This window comes from Sus scrofa, chromosome 14, assembly GCF_000003025.6.
Source record: "Sus scrofa isolate TJ Tabasco breed Duroc chromosome 14, Sscrofa11.1, whole genome shotgun sequence".
Taxonomy (NCBI): domain Eukaryota; kingdom Metazoa; phylum Chordata; class Mammalia; order Artiodactyla; family Suidae; genus Sus; species Sus scrofa.
The window spans coordinates 51,624,838-51,644,724 of NC_010456.5; the positions used below are offsets into that span (position 1 = coordinate 51,624,838).

At 57.4% G+C, this 19,887-nt stretch overlaps 1 protein-coding gene across 3 annotated transcripts; it reads left to right on the forward strand.

Moving 5' to 3' along the window:
• On the forward strand, window positions 82–19,630 carry LOC110256626 (proline dehydrogenase 1, mitochondrial). 3 transcript variants are annotated; one of them, XM_021072532.1, is made up of 14 exons: window positions 82–381; window positions 4,210–4,418; window positions 8,312–8,346; window positions 8,724–8,873; window positions 10,457–10,521; window positions 10,722–10,838; window positions 11,190–11,269; window positions 12,258–12,339; window positions 13,376–13,468; window positions 13,560–13,706; window positions 14,224–14,399; window positions 15,333–15,431; window positions 18,936–19,024; window positions 19,097–19,630. In XM_021072532.1, exons 1-14 carry the CDS (start codon window positions 109–111, stop codon window positions 19,282–19,284), a joined length of 1,803 nt encoding a protein of 600 aa, XP_020928191.1. In that variant the 5' UTR covers window positions 82–108; the 3' UTR covers window positions 19,285–19,630. The 3 variants fall into 3 exon arrangements, with proteins under 3 accessions (XP_020928191.1, XP_020928192.1, XP_020928194.1); XM_021072533.1 differs by lacking the exon at window positions 82–381 and adding an exon at window positions 403–2,455 and having other exon boundaries at window positions 3,139–4,418; XM_021072535.1 differs by lacking the exon at window positions 82–381 and adding an exon at window positions 403–1,054.

Here is a 19,887-nt window from a genome sequence, read left to right on the forward strand (position 1 = left end):
CGGCAGGGAGAGGACGCGGGCGGGGCTGAGAGCCGGGGCGGGGCCGAGCGCAGGGCGGGGCCGGCGGCGGGTACTTAAGCAGCCGGCGGCTTGCCCTCAAGCCCAACCATGGGTCTGAGGCGGGTACTCTCTGTTCTGCGCTCCGGCCTCCCCCGCCGCGCCCCACTGTCTACGGCGCCGGCGACTCGCGAGCAGCCTGCCGCGGGCCCGGAAGCCGAGCGGGGACTTGGGGCGGCCGAGGCCGCGCGGCCCCCAGTACCCGCTGTAGACTTCGGCAACACGCAGGAGGCGTACCGGAGCCGGCGCAGCTGGGAGCTGGTGCGAAGCTTGCTGGTGCTGCGCCTTTGCGCCTCTCCCGCTCTGCTGGCGCGCCACGAGCAGGTGCGCGGGGGGCGGGGGGGTGTGCAGGAGGGACGCGCGGATAGGGCCCCGCGGGCGTTTCTGCCGGTTCTCGGTGCCTCTATGAAGTTTCGAAGTGGAAAGCAGGGTCGCTGGAGCATCGCTTGTAGCCGGGAAGTCAGGAAGGGAGGTGTTTCCTGCATTCCCTCTCAGGCCCTTAAATTTTACTGTGTCAGTTACTAGCAACTACAAACAAAGACTAGTTTAAATTTTCACCTAAAAGGTAAAATTGAGTGTTGTCCATGTCGCCCGCAGGGAAGCTTGGTTGTGTTGAAGGACTCATAGCCTAGGACCCCAGAGTTCTAGGAAGCCGTGACCCAAGGGATCCCCAGAAGTGGCCACTCTGAACAGTGTTGAGGGAAACTGGGAATTTTCCTGAATATGCAGCCTTTGAAACTTTAATACAGTATTTAGAAAAGTATGAGAGCTTGGGAGGAAGTAAAAAGCAGAAGTGTCTTAGTCACTTCTGATCCTGGGAACAGTTTAAAAGTCAGAGTCCAGTTGATGTGGAGGGTCTGGAAAGCTTTTCATGCATTGGTGTTGACTTCTCAGTGAGACTGTGCTGAGGGCATGTGGGCTGAGGGAGAGGCTCTGGAGACATCTGGAAGAAGCAACGAGCCACACCTTGGGCATAGGTGAATGTGAGGCCACGTGGGTGAGTGGTGAGGTCTAAAGTTGGGTGGCTCTGAGGGGGCCAAGTTCAAAATCAGAGAATCTAGCAGAGCTGGGGCCCTGGGGTACTGTGGGAGATGGTGGGAGGGACATGTCAGCTCCACTGTCCCTTGGGTGCCTGCCTGGGACAAGTGCCAGTGCCATGGGTGCCTGGAGGAGCAAGGAGGCTCCTCCCAGGCTCCTCTCTGTCCTGTGTGCCCTGGGGACATCCTTAAGAAGCCCAGTAACTGTGCTGGGTCCTCTGCCTGCCCTCTGTGGGACCTGTTCCACTGGTGACAGTGGTCTTGGGGCCTGGTGCTGGAGGGATTGGGACAGAGGCCAGCTGCAGTGTTGTGGGCCCCTTACCAGAGTACCTCCTCCTTGTACTCTGGCCTGCAGCAAGAATTCCTCCTTCTGAGTCAGTGCAGGTCTGTGCAGCTCCTGCCCAGGGGAATGTCAGCCTGCAGGAGGAGCCCAGTTGGAGCTGTGGCATTGGCTCAGGACCCAGTGGGGGGCCTGCACTTGCCAGGAGGCTGTTCTTTTTGAGAAGGGTTTAGAAAATCCAGGTCTTCCAGGATGAAAGGCTCTATGCTTGGGTGTGAGCCAGTGCTGGAGTGTGTGAGAGAGGGGGATGGGCCCTGGGGGGGTGGGGGGTTTAGGGAGGAGAGAACCGGCTTTACCCGTCCTCCTCACTCTGCAGGCATCTCTTGGAGCCTTTTATAATGAAAATGAGTGTTTGTGTTTCTAGTTCAAGTTACTAAATTCATGAAGGATGCTCCTTTCTGGAGAAGAGGTGGGACCACCCTGGCCTCAGTTAGTGCCACCCTGGGGGATGCCTGATGCGGGGGTGGTTTTACAGGGACTGCTTTGCTCTGGAGTTGGCTTAAAACTGCCAGCCCTGCCCCAGGTGCTTCCATAGCCCTCTGTGACTGGCTGGCCTCCCCTTAGCCAGGGTGAGAGGGTGAGAGGTTACTCCGGTAGCCTTCGCTGTGGTTCCCTTTGAGCCCTGCCTCCCTTTGGGAATCATTAGGTCGCCAGCCCATGACCCCTGGACCACATCCCAGCATCAGCCTTGCTCCTCCACCTTTGATGGGCATTGGCTAGGGCTGTTTTCATGCTAGTTGGGTAGTTACAACAGACACACAGCCTAAATTATTTACCATGTGGCCCTGGTCAGGAAAATTTGCTGGGTCAAGTGCAGACAGTGGCCCACTTCCACACACAGTGGGTTTCTGCAGAACTGGCATGTATGACCTCAGGCCTTTTCCAGAGCTAAGGGATGGTTTTCAGGTCCTTGATTCACCTCACCTACCTCTGGGGTGAACTTTGATGTGTCCAAGACCTGGCTTTTCTTCCTGTGAGGCTGCTCTGGCCTGTTGGAGCAAAGAAAGAAGACAGAAAGAAGGTCTCACCCTGCCCTGGCCAGCACCCCTCACCCTCCATTTGAATCACTGTGGAGTTACCTTCCCCTCCTTCTTTCTGTCTTCAGTCTGACTTCTGGCCAGACCTCCTATAAGGCAACATAGGCCTGGCCGTCTCCCAGGTTGGCACTTTCACTTTCCATTTCTGCTCTTCTTTATAAAAATAATGAGATGCGGTAAAACCAGACGCTGCACAGAGACTGCAATGAGGCAGAAGCGATGGCCTGGAAACCTTCACCCCTGGGATACCGTGTGGCTCCTATAGGTGTGGCTCCTATAGGTGTGGCCCCTAAGCATCTCATTGAAGCACCAGCCACAGTTCTGGTGTGTCTGCCTTTGAGCGGGTGTGGGCTCTGGGGACTCTTGGCGGATAAAGGTGTGTGAGTCGCTCATGTGTTTGCTTAGGTCAGAGATTGTTCTCTAAGACCCTGATCCCAAGAGATGGTCCTCACAAAAAGAGGTGGGGTTCTGTTGTTCACTGCATTTGAGACACTTTAGGCTTTTCCTGTCTTGGAACTGGAGGTGGCAAGAGTGGCCACCCGGGAATTCTCAGACACATGATGGCTGTGTCCTCCCAGTGGTCTGCTCCCTTGCCCCTCCTTGTCCTTGTTCCTCCTGTCTTGGCTGCACCCAGAACAGGTGTTCCATGTCACCTCCTTGCAAACAGGTCTCACCCTGCCCTGGCCAGCACCCCTCACCCTCCATTTGAATCACTGTGGAGTTACCTTCCCCTCCTTCTTTCTGACTAGGAGGTGAGCTCCTTGTCTGTTTCATTCAGCCTAGAATTATGCCGGGCAGGAGGCAGCTGCCTGGAACACTTGAGTGAAGGATGGCAGAAATTTGGGGTGTGGTGGGATATGATTGGAGGACGAAGCTAAGTGTCTTTCCCGAGGACACATGTGCTTGACTTGCGGGTCAGCTACGGCCTGGGTGACTATGCTGAGTCCCCGCTGGTCCAGGTGATGGTGGCCTGGCTCCAGTGGAACTCACATTCATTCTGAGTTTTGCACATGTTCATCTGTTGCACAACCACTGGAGGGTAGGCCCCTTGCTGGGCACTGTTTAGGGACTTGGAATAAGCAGTGAGTCAAATATTGAAAAATCTGGGTGCTTGCCTTCTATTTCTTGTTTTCTTTTTTGGCCACCACACAGCATATAAAGTTCCTGGGCCAGGGATCAGATCTGAACCACAGTTGCAACCTAAGCCACAGCTGTGGCAATGCCAGATCCTTGAACCACTGAGCCCGGCTGGGGATTGGAACTGCCTCCTGGCCCTCCCAAGGCACTGCAGATCTCATTGTGCCACAGTGGTAACTCTTGGTGCTTGCCTTTTAGAAAGTCACACCAAATCTTCCTCTTCTCCAGTGTAACCCGCAGGGGTGTGGATGCAGAGGATGTTATGAACACACCATTGCTCTTCCCAGAGAGACCTGCTGGTCACTTCTTTATCCACCAAGTGGTGCTCAGGCAACTGTGTTGTGCTGCTGGAGTCACCCTGAGCATGCAGGGCAGGGAGGCAAGAGCGGCGCCTAGGACCAGCCACCCTCATGAGGAGTGGGTGATGGACAGTTGCAATGAGTGGAGAAACAAGCTGCTTCTGGTGGTGTCACTGTAAAACCAAAGCCATGAGCCAAATATGGCCCTGGGGAGAGGCTTTGTGATGGGCGGGGAAGCAGGGGTGTGCTGCTGTGGTCAGGGAGGCGGGTGGCCCAGGACAGCACTTCCCTTTACCTTCCAGCTGCTCCATCTCACCAGGAGGCTTCTGGGGCAAAGGCTGTTTGACAAACTGATGAAGATGACCTTCTATGGGCAGTTTGTGGCTGGCGAGGACCAGGAGTCCATCCGGCCCCTGATTCGGCATAATAGGGCCTTCGGTGTAGGCTCTATCCTGGACTACAGCGTGGAGGAGGACCTGACCACCGAGGAGGCTGAGCGCAAGGAGATGGAGTAAGGCCTGTGCAGGTGCACCTGCTACAACCCCAGCGTGTTGGGGGTGGGCCAGGCCTGGCGGGAGAGCCCGTTTAGCCCTCCTGGGCCTGCCTGGGGATGTGTTCTTGCCCCTAAGGATGGCCTTGTGTGCGGGAGGCCAGAGAAGAGGCGAGGATGGAGTTGGCAGACTGTGGTCCCCAGCCCAACCTGCCTGGTTTTGAACAGTCTACAAGCTAAGGATCACTGTTGTATTTTAAATGGTTGAAACAAAGCGAGAGTAATTTTTTGTGACCTGAGAAAACTATCTGAAATTCAAAATAGTTTACAAAATACAACTGCCAACTCTGATATGGGAAGTGCTCTGGCTTCCTGCTCTGCTGAAACGTCCCTTCCAGAATTCCTGACCCACTGGATTCGCCCCACTCCCCCACCCTTGCCTGGAGCAGGTAGGCTCACCTGGTGGGTGTGGAGCCTGCCTGGGGGTCTGAGGAGAAGGGAATGTGCTGTCAGGAGCATGTGGCAGACCAGCCCAGTGGCTCCTGCTAAGGTCACCAACTGGCTGCAGGACCTGTTCTCTGGGAAGTGAGTGTGGGGACACGATGGGCAACCCCCCCTTACCTACCCTCCTGGGCCATAGGACAGAATTCAAGGACCAGGTCACCTTGTGTTTCCTGGGTAGCAGCCTCATGGGAGATCCAGGCAGGACCAGCCCTTTCTTTGCAAAAGGCCTGGTTCCTGTGCTGGCATCTGTACCCTCCAGGCTGGGCCCTTGCTTGCGCTCAACCATCAGAGCCCAGATGTGCCCAACCATCAGAGCCTTGGGACAAACTTGATGAGTAACCTGCCCTGCCTCAAGCTCTAGTGTTTGCTCTAGCCTGGAGAGTGGAGGGCAGCGGGGGGTGGGGGGTGTGGGGGGGTGGAGGAAGAGGCATCACATGGGGCTCCTGCCTGGGAACAGAACGTCCGAGCCAGCCAGTGGATTGGCCTTGGGAGCCAAGCCCCTGCCTGGTGATTCGCTGTCTGGAAGGCGGGGTTCTCCTGCTGGGCACCCTGGAGTTCCTAGGTGGGCTGGGCTTCAGCCTTCACTGAGGCTGCTTGTTGAATAACTAATGCGCTGTGTCCCCATTGGCTCTGGGTGAGAGCTGGTGGTTTCACAATGGGATTTTCTCTCTCTGGTATGAAAAGACTTTCCCAGGGCAGTCTGCCTGGCTTCCTTAGCAGGGGAGCGTTGGGAAGTAGGCTGGCCTCACCCTGCCTCTGGCAGTGGAGCCTGTGACCCTGGGCCACCCCAGGTGCCTTAGAAGTCCCACCTGGTGGGCTTTGGGACGTGAGTGGCAGTCCCTTCCTATCCTAACATGGTGGCTGCCGTCTGATGCCCGTGGCTGGTTGAGGACTCATGCCCAGGTCTGCTGCCAGGCAGCCCATGTGTCTGGTGGGGCCTGCCTGAAGGGAAAAACCAGGCTCACAGGTGCTGGTTGAACACCCATGCCATCGAGATGCTGTGTGTTATTCTCCATCAGGAGCCCCCCATGTGGGGAACGGAGGGTCACAGGCCCCTAATTCCTGCTCTGTTAAATGATGCAGAGGTCACTGCCCCAAGTTAAGGCCACAGGAGTGGGGTGGGGAAGGGAGAGTGCAGGTGGGGGGGCTCCCTGGGCATGACTGGAAGAGACACAGAAAAGATGGGCACGTCTGCATGTGCAAGAGGCCCAGCTTGTGTCCCAAGGGTGCGGCCTTGGGAGGAGGGCCCGGGAGGGCTTCCCCAGGGTAGGAAGCAGGAGGCAGAAGGCTGAAGGCACAGGAGGGATGGGGTAAGACAGTGTTTCCCAGGATACTTGTTAGAGGGCAGAGGCCACTCTAGCAGAGGAGACCCACAGAGGGCCCCTGCAGGCTGAGAGCCAGGGGATGGGAAATGGGGCTAGGGTTCCTCCTGGTGATTGGCTGTGATGAGGGGCTGGGTTCAACGTGGAGGGCAGGGTGTCTGTCCTGGCAGTGCAATCCCAGTGCTGGTTGGAGCCTTGGCCTTGGTTCCCAGGGTGAAGATGGCTCCCCTAGACTGAAGGCAGCACAAGCATCTTGGGTGCTGCTCTGGGCCAGGGCCTTGGGGGCCTAGCAGGCTTTTCTGGCCTCTCTCCTCCTGTCTCCTGCATTTCACTAGGGCAGAGCTGGTGTGAGGGCAGCTGGCAGGGTCTCCCCTCTCTTTCCGCTTTTTTCTAAAAGGCGTCCAGCCAACAAATTGCCTGACCCAGAGCTGAGCTTGGAGGTAGCTGAGGGGATGGTCAGGGTCTTCCTGCTGCTTCTGCAAACCCCCCGCTAGCTCCCACTGCCCCCTTCTGCCCCTGGGTGTTCTCCATGCCCACCTCGTCTTGGGCCATGCACATGTGTCCGCATGTGTGTTAACAGAGTGCTTTTTCTTCTCTCCATAGTGAGATGACCCCCTCTTCCCCCCAGAGTCTGGTAACTGCCATCTTTGTCTCCTTGTGACCAACTAGCCAGGCCTGGTCCCTGCTAAGTACTTTCTGCTCTAGGATTGGCCCCTGCCCCCCAACCATGCAGCCGTGCGACTGGCTGGCTTCCCTGTGCCTTTGGAGCCTGGATGGGGCTTGGGGGCGGTAGAGAGCCAGCTGTGGGGGCTTCCTGATAATGGTGTCCTGTCATGGAGGACGTTACCTACCAGATATGGGCCTTGGGACCAAGCCCCTGCCTCAGTGCAGGCAGTGGGTGTCTTGTCATGCCTTCACCTCAGTGGGCCACAGCTGGGGGGCCTGGGCCTGGCCTTATAGATGCCCACTCCCCAAGTGGCCTCGGATTGACTGGGGTTTGTTCGGGTTTGATAGCCAGGGCTGGGTTTGCATTTAAAAAAGATTCTGGGAGAGTTCCTATTGTGGCTCAGCAGGTTAAGAACCCAACTAATATCCATGAGGATGCAGGTTCAATCCCTGGCCTTGCTTAGTGGGTCGAGGATCCAGCATTGCCGCAAGCTGTGGTATAGGTCGTGAATGCTGCTTGGTTCTGGTGTTGCTGTTGCTATGCTGTAGGCCGGCAGCTGCAGCTCTGATTGGATCCTTAGCCTGAGAACTTCCATATGCTGTGGGTGCAGCCCTAAAAAAAGACAAAAAGAAAAAAAGGAAAAAAGAAAATCCTAGGAGTTCCTGTTGTGGTGCAACGGGATTGGTGGCTTCTTGGGAGGGAGCACTGGGACATGGGTTCAATCTCTGACCGGGCAGAGTGGGTTAAGGATCCAGAGTCGCCGCAGCTGAGGCTTAGGTTGCAACTGCAGCTCAGATCTGATCCCTGGCCCGAGAACTCCATGTGTCATGGGGCAGTAAAAAAAAAAAAAAAAAAAAAAAAAATGTTCTGTTCGCCAATTTGCAATCAATCCTGAGGGGCCCAGGAGGTGGTGGGGCTGGCCCTGTGCCAGGGCAGGAACGGAATATAGGAGGAGGGTGGAGCAAGGGGGTCTTGCTCCTGGACTTTGGGGATCTTGAGCACAGGGGGCTTCCTGTCTCTGGCATCCTCAGCCCTGACTGGCCATGGCCCAGCCTTTTTCTCACAAGAAAGAGGATGTACCCGACAGCGGATTGTGTAGCCTTTATTCCTCCTCACCCACTGGAGGGAGGGGGTCCCCCCGGGATGGCATGTGGGCAGACCCAGGCTTCTCCAGGGTATAGGGCTTGTAGGGTGGGTCCTGATGCAAGGCTCAGAGGAGGTGACCCTGGAGGCCTGGGACTGCTGGGGTGGGGAGTCACTTACCTGGCCAGGTGACCCTGTCCTCCTCATCAGCTCTCCTCTGTCAGGGTCAAGGCCCAGCCTCTAGCTTCCTCCCACCTGTGCCTCCTACATGGGACATGCTTGTCACTTGTGCCCGAAGTGGTGTGACCCTGACCCTCACCTTCTTTGTCCCCCCACAGGTCCTGTACCTCGGCAGTGGAGAGGGATGGCCATGGTGAGTAAGAGGCAGCCATTCAGGACCAAACTCTCCCCACCACATGAGCACCCCTGGCTCAGGAGACCTGGTTTCAGGGACACAGGCTATCCTTGGGACCAAGGGATGTTGCTGTGGCTCTTTCCTGTGCCCCAGCACCCAGGCCATCATTCTGAGTGGCTGCCACATCCTCCCAGCTCTCCCCAGGGGCCCTGTCCACCTGGCCCTCAGTGGACCTGGGTTCTGGTCTGGGTTTGTCACATGCCAGGCAGAAGAAAGAGTGGGGTTAGGGCAGATGGGTTTGGGAAGCAGGGAGTGGGAAGTAGTGCAGGCAGTGGCCTTGGGGTCAGGGTGGAGAAGGGACCGAGTGGGTGCTCAGGCCTGTGCCCCTTCTCTAGGCACCAGTAAGAGGGAGAAGCAGTTCCAGGCCCACCGGGCGTTTGGAGACCGCAGGGACGGCGTCGTCAGTGCCCGCACCTACTTCTACGCCAACGAGGCCAGGTGCGACAGCCACATGGAGACGTTCTTGCGCTGCATCGAGGCATCAGGTGGGGCCCCGCTTGTTTCTGGCCCCCACCCGCCAGGCCCAGCCTGGGCTGAGCCCCAGCACATGGAATCGCTAGAGGGCGAATGCGAGGTTGGGTGAGGGCAGGGGAGTTTGCTCAGGGCTCTGTCCCCATCTTGGGGCCCAGGATGGTTGTGAGGATGGCCTGGGGTGACATGCAAGAGCCATGGGCTGGGCTCGGTTGTGCTGGGGTCACACCATTTCCAGCTCTGTCCTGAGGGGTCCCGCTGACCCCAGGAGGGCAGCCCTCTCCCTCAACGAACTAGGGCCCAGATGTGACCCGTCAGTGAGCTGAGCAGCCCCCAGTCCCAGGCAGGGGCTTGTCTCTTGTCACCCAGCACTTGGCTTTTGTTTTTGGCCATACCTGTGGCATGTGGAAGTTCCTGGGCCAGGGATCAAACCTGCGCCACAGCAGTGACAACAACAGAGCCTTAACCTGCTGCACCACATGGGCACTCCAGCCAGCACTTGCCCTTGCTAAGGCTATGCTATTGGGAGCTGGTGCCCCATCCTCCTTCACAGAGAATTCTTCCCATGTGGCCTCTGGGTGGGAGCACCTGAGGGGGGTGGTCACAGAGGCTCAGCCTCCTTTAGTCTCAGACCCTCCAGGTCCCCAGCAGCCCACCTATTGGGGGGCCCAGGCCTTCTGATCACTTTTAGGAATGGGAGTGAGCAGCGCCAGGAAGCCACCTCCTAGGAGCAGCACTGGGCATGCCCCAGGTGGCCAGGCAGATGCTTGGCTGCCCAGCGTCCAGTGCAAGGGGTGTCTTGCTTTCCTGCCCGCTCTGCCTGGGGGAGATACACAGGACGGCCCACACAGAAGCAAAGATGTACGTCCTGGGCTTCTAGCAGCCAGAGGAGAGAGATGGGTGTGGTGGTTGAGTGCCTTCTGTCTCTAGCCTGTGCTCTGCTGGGCGTTTGTGTTCTCTGACCCCCAGGGGCAGCCCCCGGTGCCAGTGGCATTGGAGAGGAAACAGGAGGGGGAGAGTGGGCAGGCCTCACCAGCTCCTTTGCCCACTGCCTTCCTAAACCCTCATGGCAAACACAGGCCTGCCAAGTCACTGGCCCCCGCCTGGTGAGGTGTCCGGAGCAGCTACGTGCAGGGCGTTTGCAGGCTCATTGTCCTTCTGCCCATAGGCAGTCTGCCCTGTGGTGGACCATAGGGTTCTTGGTGGGCTCTCTCCCCCTGTTGCCACCCCCTGGGACTGAGACTGCCAGCTAACCACAGGAGCTGCTGCTGGGAGCCAAGCAGCCTGCCCAGGAAGCATGGTCATTATGGGCCTGCTCAGGCCTGGCTGGGGAAGGCAGTGGAAGTGCTGGAGCCACTGCACCATCTGTTTTGGTGACAGGATCATTCAACCTCCCTGGTGGCCTGTCTGCTAGGTAGGCCCAGTACAGTATGTTGTAGGTAACTGATGGGAAGAATGGCCTCTGCCAGCCACCTGTCATCTGTCTCACGTCTGGTCAGACGTGTCCACACTCTTGAGTAGAACAGATTTGGGGTGCAGGCTCCCGGTTCCCCCTTCCTCTTGGAGCCCTGATGGCTCTTCTTCTGGCTTCTCACAGGTGGAGCCAGCGAGGATGGCTTCTCAGCCATTAAGCTCACAGCGCTGGGGAGACCTCAGTTTCTGGTAAGTGTCAGAACCTTCCACCTGCAGAGCGTTTGTAAGAACATGGGGATGCTATGAGCATGAAGTGAAGGTGCGTGTGGCAGTGCCTTGGCACTGGGAGCCAGGCGGGCAGGTGGGAGGGGAGAGGCATGGGCTGCCCAGGGCCCTGGGGGTAGGGAGCTATGGGCTCCAGAGTTGGCAGCTCAGGCCCCCATCTGCAGCTGCAGTTCTCAGATGTGCTGACCAAGTGGAGAAGGTTCTTCCACCAAATGGCTGCAGAGCAGGGCAAGGCAGGGCTGGATGCCATGGACACGAAGCTGGAGGTGGCTGCACTGCAGGTAGGGCTGCCCTGCCCTGAGGGTGTAAGTGGGTAGGCTGGGGAGGAGCCCTGCTCAGGAACTGGCCAGACTGTCCAAGGTGGGTTCCAGAGCTGCTTAGGGCCTGCTGCTGGGTGGGTGGGGAGGAGGCTGAGCCGAGGTGGAGAGTTTGCTGGGTGGTGGAGGGAGTGCCCCTGCAGGTAGCAGGTACTGCTGAGCTACAGGGATGGGCAATGGGGTGAGGCAGGAGAGACCCATCCGTGGAGCAGAAACACAAGGCAGAACTGCAGCTTGGTCTCCGTACTGGGTAATAATAGCAGCAGAGTGTCACAGACCAGTGGGGTGGGTGACAGCCGCTTCTTACTTCTGAAGGAAAGTGTGGTGAAGATGGGCATCGCGCCCAGGACTGAGATTGAGAACTGGTTCACCGTGGAGACCCTGGGCGTGTCTGGGTAAGAGTACCTCCTGGCTGAGAGAGTTCAGGAATGGCTGCCCTGGTTCAGCCAAGGTTCTGGCTGAGCCCCAGCAGCTGCTTCTCTTCCTGGTCACCCTCCTCCAGGGCATGGGCCTTGGGATGACCAGACCAAGGGACCTGCCCCCATGAGATGCCCAGTGGGAGGTGACAGAGCTGGATGTTGTCCAGACAAGCTCTGCAGCTGGGGGGGCACCCTCAAACCATGGGGCATCTTACGGAATTACTTGGGTTCTGGAGTAAGGGTACCATACCTAGCCATCCCCAGGCCCCCCTGGAAGGCAGGTGAAAGGTAAAGGCAGTGAGATCCTGGAGGAGCCCCATCTTATTGCGAGGGGCTGAGGACTGGTGGCAGTGGGCCATCCTCTCCTGCCTGGTCTCCCATGCTCTGCTCTTCCCCAAGCCTGACATTGCCTGTGCTGGTCTCAGTGCATGCCCCAGGTTTTCATCGCTGCTGCCGCCCTGTTGTAATATTTGTGTTCTGGATTCCATTTTTTATTTTTATTTTTTTGTCCTTTTTTTAAGGGCTGCACCCTCGGCATATGGAAGTTCCCAGGCTAGGGGCGGAATTGGAGCTATAGCTGCCAGTGTACACCACTGCCACAGCAGTGTGGGATCTGAGGCGCGTCTGTGACCTACACCACAGCTCATAGCAATGCCAGATTCTTAACCCACTGAGTGAGGCCGGGGATCAAAGCCACACCCACATGGATACTAGTCGGATTCATCACTGCTGAACAACGATGGGGAACTCCTCCATTTTTTAAACAGAGGACTAAGTTCACATTTTACATCTTTCAGAACTGAGCATGAGGCAGGCTTTGCAGGGGGGGTGGTTTGGGGGTGCTCCTTCAGGGAAGGGGTTGGTTTGGGGCCTGGGCCTGAAGCAGATCCGAGCAGCCTCGGGAAACCATGTGTCCGTGCAGGGAAGTGCTGTGGCCAGCATACTAATGTGCCTTCTCCTGCAGCACCCTGGACCTGCTGGACTGGGGCAGCCTCATCGACAGCAGGACCGAGCTCTCCAAGCACTTGGTAGTCCCCAACATGCAGGTGACGCTGCCCATGCCATGCATCAGTGTATCCGTCCCCCTGCCTCACAGTTCTCGCAGGGATATCACACAGCTCCCCGCTCCCATGGCCAGGGCTTCCTCAGAGTGGTGCTGGGTCCCCAGCATGTGTATCCCCACAAGCCAGGCAGAAGCTGTCCCCTTTCCTAGTGGAGTCTCAGAAGTTCCACGCTGCCATGTCTGCCAGTACCATTTCTTAAAAGGGAGCCATGAGACCAGGCTGTGTTCAGGGGAGAAAAGGGGGCTCCGCCTGCCCCTGGAGCCTGACTGGGCCTCTGTGTTCGTGTCTGGAACCACCCCTGAGCTGGGATGAGAGGGAGCAGAGAGGTGCCTTGAGAAGCATCCCACAGGCGCTGCTTCCTGCAAACCCCAGCCTGACAACTGTGGCCCTGAGAGGGGTGGGCTTAAGGTTACTGGGAGTGCCGGGCAGTGTTAGTGGGGCAGCCAGGTGACCCGAGGCCCCAGTGCGACATGGGCCTGCAGGGTGGGTACCCACTGCTGACCACCCAGCCCCCCAAAAGCTACCATCTAGGGCTGATGCCTCCATACCCCTGTAGCATGTCTGGGCTGCACAGCTGGTGCCGTCTGACTATAGGCACAGATCTCCCTCCAGTCCTCTCCCTGCCAGGGGCTAGGCTTCCCTGCTGATTGGATGGGTCAGGGTGACTTCTGAGCTTTGTGTGGGAGCAGAAGGGGAACCCATCCTGTGGATCCTGGGGAAGCTGTGGGAGCAGGCTCTGGTGGAAGCCTGGTCTGGGACAGCCAGCCCCGTGAAGGAGAGTGCGCTGGGGGCAGTGTGGTTCTGGGGTGCTGTGTGGCTGGCCGGATTCTGGGCAGGATGCTGACCTTAAACAGGGCAGAGGAGGGGTGGGCCCTGGCTGCTGGTGCTGGGCCCTGGCTGCTGGCATTGGTAGGCCCTGCACCTGGGGGCGGGAGGATGCCCATGGGCAGTGGGAGTGCTGGCCCTGAGAGCCCAGGTCTGGAGCCCTGCTGTGGCCTGACTGCCCTCCCCCCCTCAGACGGGACAGCTGGAACCTCTGCTGTCACAGTTCACGGAGGAGGAGGAGCAGCAGATGACGAGGATGCTGCAGAGGATGGATGTCCTGGCCAAGGTTAAGGACCCTGGGATGTGCCTGGGGTGGGGGGGCACCTGTTTCACCTAAGCCCCAGACGAACCTCCTCTCCTACCCCTGCACCCCTCAGAAAGCCAGCGAGGCAGGCGTGCGGCTGATGGTGGACGCAGAGCAGACATACTTCCAGCCAGCCATCAGCCGCCTAACTCTGGAGATGCAGCGCAGATTCAACGTGGAGAAGCCACTCATCTTCAACACGTACCAGTGCTACCTGAAGGTGTGCCACCAGGTGGTCCCGGGACCTGTGGCCAGGCCAGTGTTGAAGGGGTGGAGGAAAATGAAGGAGCTTTCTTAGAATCCACCAAACGTGCCATAATCCTCAGGTTTTGAGAGTGACTATTTTCTCTGGCCTTTTTTAGCTTGGTTTTTTCTAAGGAGGTGATGAAGGCTCTGGGACCCTCCCCAGAATTGTGTGTGGTCCTCAGGGAGCCCAGGGGAAGGATCCTTGAGCACAAACCTTGGCTGGCTGCTTGGGGACCAGCAGGGTGTTTGGAGGACTCGGGGTGGGGTGGGTTTTGGGGCCATGGGGACAAGGGGAAGTGGGCAGGTCGGGGTCCAGGCAGGTGCTGACAGCTTACAGTGCTCCCTGCTCCCAAGTCAGCCTGAGGCAACACCAGAGTCTCCAAGCTGCTGGCCCTGGTGTCCCTGCTGATTACACACTGGGGAAGCCCCAGGGGACACAGGCTGGAGGGGCCCTTCCTGGCTGTCCTCAACTTTTGGCCCGGGCCCCACAGGACGCCTATGACAATGTCACCCTGGATGTGGAGCTGTCTCGTCGAGAGGGGTGGTGTTTTGGGGCCAAGCTGGTGCGTGGTGCATACATGGCCCAGGAACGTGCCCGCGCCCTAGAGATTGGCTACGAGGACCCTATCAACCCCACGTATGAGGCCACCAATGCCATGTACCACAGGTGCGCTGCCCTCTTTGGCCTCAGAGCTTTCTGGGGAGGGGAGTGAGCCCTTTCAGGTGAAGGACTGAAGCTGACCAAAGGGGGGACCACCCTGGGCCAGAACCAGTACTTCCTCTGCCTTTGTTTTACTTTTTCCAAAACCATTAAGGCGTTTTCAAAATATAGAAAATCTACTCAACCACACTGAACTGTCCAGGGGCTCCAGTCTGCTCTAGTGATGCTGAGGACCACAGCTGTGCCCCAGCAGCCCGTCCTACATGGCAGGTTTTGAATCCCACGCCAGGATTGCCCACTGTTGTGCACCTGGTTGTTAATAGTAGCAGTTGTGTCACAAGCAGGGATAGACCTCATCTATTTTCTGGGATAACATGTGTTCCCCTCATGGGCTCCCGGCCATACCCTGCTTCCTTCCAGGGCCTTGTGCATCTGTGCATGGGCCCCTGGGCCCACATGTCCATGTACCGTTGGGTCCGGATCCTGTAGGTCGGCGTGCAACCCCTGTTACCCTGTGGGCCAGCAAGGGTGCTCGTGGTCATAAGCTGGCTCTGAGCTCGCTGGTGGGGTGCCCTGCATGGTCATGACCTCATTCCTGTCTGTGGTACTCCCAGGAGAGGTTCCTGGAGGTGCAGTTTGTGGGTCAGAGAACACACACCCTGCCAACTGTCCTCGCTGCCAGCTGAGCCCCATGACAGGGAGGCCCTGCCCCCCAAGCCTTTCATTTCCTTGCATGGCCTGGGGGCACACTCATGTTGTGCCTCAGTCCTGCTGGATGTGCAGCCCCAGCTGAGGGGTCAGGTGCTCCTCTGAGGCCCTGCGCCTGCCCCGTGGGTCCCTGTGGTGGAAGTGCTTGCTGGATGACCCTCCACCTGGCCTGCCTGTGGCCTTTGCCCTGCAGGGGCTGTCCAGGCCCAGCTCACGTGTCACTCTCTCCAGGTGCCTCAACTATGTCCTTGAGGAGCTGAAGCACAATGCCAGGGCAGCAGTGATGGTCGCCTCGCACAACGAGGACACTGTGTACTTCACGCTGCGCAGGTAGGCCCCACCCTTTCCCACCTGATGTGTTGCCGCCTCACTTATAAACAGTTTCTCATAATGTTTTAAACTGTGTTTGGAATTTAATATACTCTTTTCTCTATAAACAACTGTCCCATGGTGGGAATTCCCATTGTGGTGCAGTGGAAATGAATCTGACTCATTGGGTTGGGGATCCTTCACTGCCATAAGCTGTGGTGTAGGTTGCAGATGCTGCTCAGATCTTGCATTGCTGTGGGCTGCTATTGTTGTAGGCCAGTAGTCCCAGCTCCAACTTGACCCCTAGCCTGGGAACTTCCATATGCTATGAGTGCAGCCCTAAAAAGCAAAAAAACAAGACAAAACAAAAAAACCAAAAAACAGAAACAAAACAAAAACAACAACAACAAAAAACCCCCTAAACCCTCAAAAACAATTGTCCCATGGAGCATCCTTACAAGTCAGATATAGGAATAAGGTGACATAAATTCTTAAATATCCAGTAGTCTTTTATCTCATACCCTAACCTAAAGTGGACCACACCAGGGGTCCTAGCTCCCCACCGCCCCCTCTCTCAGAGGAGCTGGGCTGGTGGCAGCCTTGCTGGCCCTATCCTTTCCCAGGAGCAAGGGAGGCACCCTGAGCCCTGGGCTTGAGCCAAGTAGTGAAGGTGCAGGGGATGCTGCCCACGGGCTCTTGGAGGGCTGCTTCTGGTCTCCAAACCATTCATTAATGCTCTCCTGTCCTTCTTGTGCTGGGGCTGCTTTTTTACAGCCTGAAACTGCAACTGAAAGCCACAATTTCTACCGCTGTGCACTTACAGCCATCCTTGTTGGGAACAGGAAGCCCCAGGGGTGCCCAGGTGGAGCGCAGGCTGTAGGGAGGTGCTCTGTCAGGGTCAGGCTGTTTCCTTTTGGGGGTGGATGGGTCCAACTGGCAACCTGGCTGGGTGGGATGTTCTGCTGTCCTTCTCTATCCCTGAGTGCTCTCTGGGCACTCATCTCCCACCTTTTGCGTTCAGGGAAGACTAGTTCTGGCTTCTTTGACTTTTGAAGGAAAGCAGGCTTGAGTTGCACATTTAAAAAGCTGGCTTTCACTTAGGCTTACAAATACAATCCTGTGATGGAAGTTTGATGAAGCTGGTCCCTCTGGTACCAGGGTCCTCCCCAGGTGATGTGCACAGAGGCCCCTGCCCCTGCCCTTGCATGGCAGTGCCTGCCTCTTTAGGTTTGATCCTGATCTCAGCAGCCTGTGGTTGTCACCTCACATTTAAAGTTGGGTCAGAGGCTAGTCCACTCAGACTGACTAGGTGAGGACAGTGAAATGTCTAAAGGTATAACCTGCCCTCAGGGCTTCTTTCCCGCCTCCCAGATTTCCAGATCTCACCACTGGGAGCATGTCTGCCCTCCCCCTTTTGGCTGCGGGGGCCTCCTGCCTTGGACACAGCTCCCCTTCCTGAGTGCCAGCTGAGCACTCTCCCCTCTTGTAGCCTCCAGGGCCCGCATCAGGCTCTACAAATACTGCTGTCCTGGGAGGGGCTGGGTTGCACAGGTCAAGGGCCTGTGCACCTGCTTCAGGGGCTGCAGAGCCCGAACAGCTCAGGCTGGTCTTCCCAGGGAAAGCCATGTGGCCCTCTGATGCCTCACACCAGGGACCTTGGTCAGATAGCCTATGTTACCTCTGAGTTACAATCCAATGACATTTCAGAGGCCTAAACACAGTATAGTCCGTGAGCCAGAAGTGTGAGTTGGGCTCTGCTTCAGGCTGCTTCTGCTGGCCTTGCCTGGGACCCATCCTGCATCTGTGGTCAGCTGGAGTCTGGCTGGCCCTAAATGGCCTTGTTTGTGGCTGAGGCAGCAAAGGGCACTGCATGACATGCTGGGTGTTCAACAGGCCAGCCTCAGCTTCTCCACAGAGCAGTTTTAGGCTTCCAGAAGCCCTGGAGGGGGCCAGCCTCTGCCCACATCACATTTGCTATCGTTCTGCTGGCCAAAGGAAGTCGTGCCCAGCCTGGATATCGCTGACTGGATAGTTAGAGCCTCCCTCTTTCCTGGGAGAAGCTGCAGTCACATGGGTGGGCTGGCAGGGGAGGGGCAGGGGCAGTCTTTGCAGGACACCACGTGATGTCCCCATGGCCAGCAGGTGCCAAGACAGTGGCAGCTCTGCTCTCATGGGGTTCATATTCTCATGGGGGACAGAGACCATCAGCTGGATACATGGTGCAGACTGTGGCCCCAACCCTGGAGCCCAGCCCTGGGGGAAGGAGAGAAATGGTTTGTGGGACGGCCCTTGTGTGGAGGTGCAGTGTGAGATGCATGCAGTGCTCAGGGAGACTGGGGTGGGGCCCAGGGACAGGGATGGACTGGCGCAGCCTGTACCTGGGTGTGTGTGAGGAGGTCCCAGTCTGATCACACTCCTGGGGGTGGAAGGACAGGGCAGGCTGCAGAGTGCTGGTGCAGGTGTGGATATGTGCATGTGGGAAGCCAGAGATAAAAATGCAGGAATCATCAATACATAGATATTTCAAACTGGGAATTTTTTAAAGGATCCTATAAGGGGAGGCATGAGATTGGAGAGGGTTCAGACAGAGTTGGGGGCCCCTATCCCAACATCTGAGCAGCACCAGTAGAAATGTGAGCCACATCTATTTTTTTTTTTTTTTGTCTTTTTTTAGGGCTACACCCACAGCATATGGAGGTTCCCAGGCTAGGGGACGAATTGTAGCTATAGCCGCTAGCCTACACCACAGCCACAGCAACGCCAGATCTGAGCTGCGTCTGTGACCTACACCACAGCTCACGGCAATGCCGGATCCTTAACCCACTGAGTGAGGCCACGGATTGAACCTGGGTCCTCATGGACAGAGTCAGATTTGTTTCCACTGAGCCACATCTATTAATTCCAAATGTGTCAATAGCCATGTTACATAAAAGGAGATGAAGTTAGTTTCAAAAATAATTTCAATTAGCATATCCAAAATAGTACCTTTTAAAGATGTTTTCAGAAAACCAGGGAGATACTCTGCATGGTTTTCACACGAAGTCCTCAGAAGCCCACATGTGTTTGATACTTTGCAGCGCATCTCAGTTCAGATCAGCCGCTTTCCAAAGGCTCAGTGGCCACTAGTGGCTAGCGGCTGCCTTGTGCACAGGGCAGCCAGCAAGGGGAGGATGAGTGGCTGGAGGCGGGGTCAGCCGTGGGGGACTGAGAAGATGGCAGTGGAACTGAGGGATCGAGAAGGGGATGGTGGGAGGGCTGAGAGCCTGCCGGGACCACACCAAGTGCCAGCCACTGGGTTGGCCTCAATGGGTCAAGGTGGGCAGCAGGGGAGGGGCCATTGGGGAGCAAGCACAGCAAAAGGGGGCGGCTGGCTGGGGAAGGAGGGCACTTGGTGGCCATGGGCTGAGGTAGGACAGCAGGGTAAAGCCCTGGTCCAGGCAGGACAGAGTGTATCTACAATCTATCCAGTAAGTGGTGACCTGGGGAGTGGAGAGAGGGACTTACCGCCAGCTCATCTGTTCACAGGATGGAGGAGCTGGGCCTGCACCCCGCCGATCGCCAGGTGTACTTTGGACAGCTTCTGGGCATGTGCGACCAGATCAGCTTCCCGTTGGGTGAGCTGGGCCTCCCTGGGGGGTGTGGGTGGGGCACCGGGGCAGGACTCACCACTCTGCTCCTGTGTGCAGGCCAGGCTGGCTTCCCCGTGTACAAGTACGTGCCTTATGGCCCCGTGATGGAGGTGCTGCCCTACCTGTCCCGCCGAGCCCAGGAGAACAGTGGTGTCATGAAGGGTGCTCAGCGGGAGCGGCAGCTACTGTGGCAGGAGCTCAGGAGGAGGCTCTGGACAGGCAGCCTCTTCCACCGTCCAGCCTAGCACTGCGTCCCTGCCTCTCGACACCTCCTCACCTGGGCCGTGACCTCCAAGGGCCCCCAGGCTGACCCCGGCCTCACAGATTCACCTTTCACATCTAAAACTGTGAGACCCCAGTGGCCCCTGGCCAGGTTGTGGGCACCCAGGTGTGGCTGAGCCAATACCTGCCAGAGCCTCTAGGAATCCTTAGGAACTGTCTTTTAATGAGCGAGCACGGCTGCATCTCTGCCCACCCCCATGAACTTGGACCTGAAGAACCGCTTTCTGTAGGATCCAACTCAAGCACAGGTGGGCAGCAGCAGGCTGGGAAAGCTGCCCTGTCAATAAACTACTATTTCTGCAGCTAAGAGCCCTGGACTCTGTGCCCACGATGCTCTTCCTGCAGAGTGGTCACATGTGGTCAGTGGCAAGGGAAGGGCGCCGATGGCCTGGGAAGTCTAATGGTCAGGCTTTGCCCCCACTCACCAACACCTACCTTCAGGCTGTACTGCAGACCCAGCTGTGCAGGGGGTTGGACACCCTCCCCACCCTAGCCCCACAACCGGGGCTTAGACCAAGGCAGACAGCGAGCTGCCCTGGGACTTGCCCCAGGAAGGGGCCTCTGTG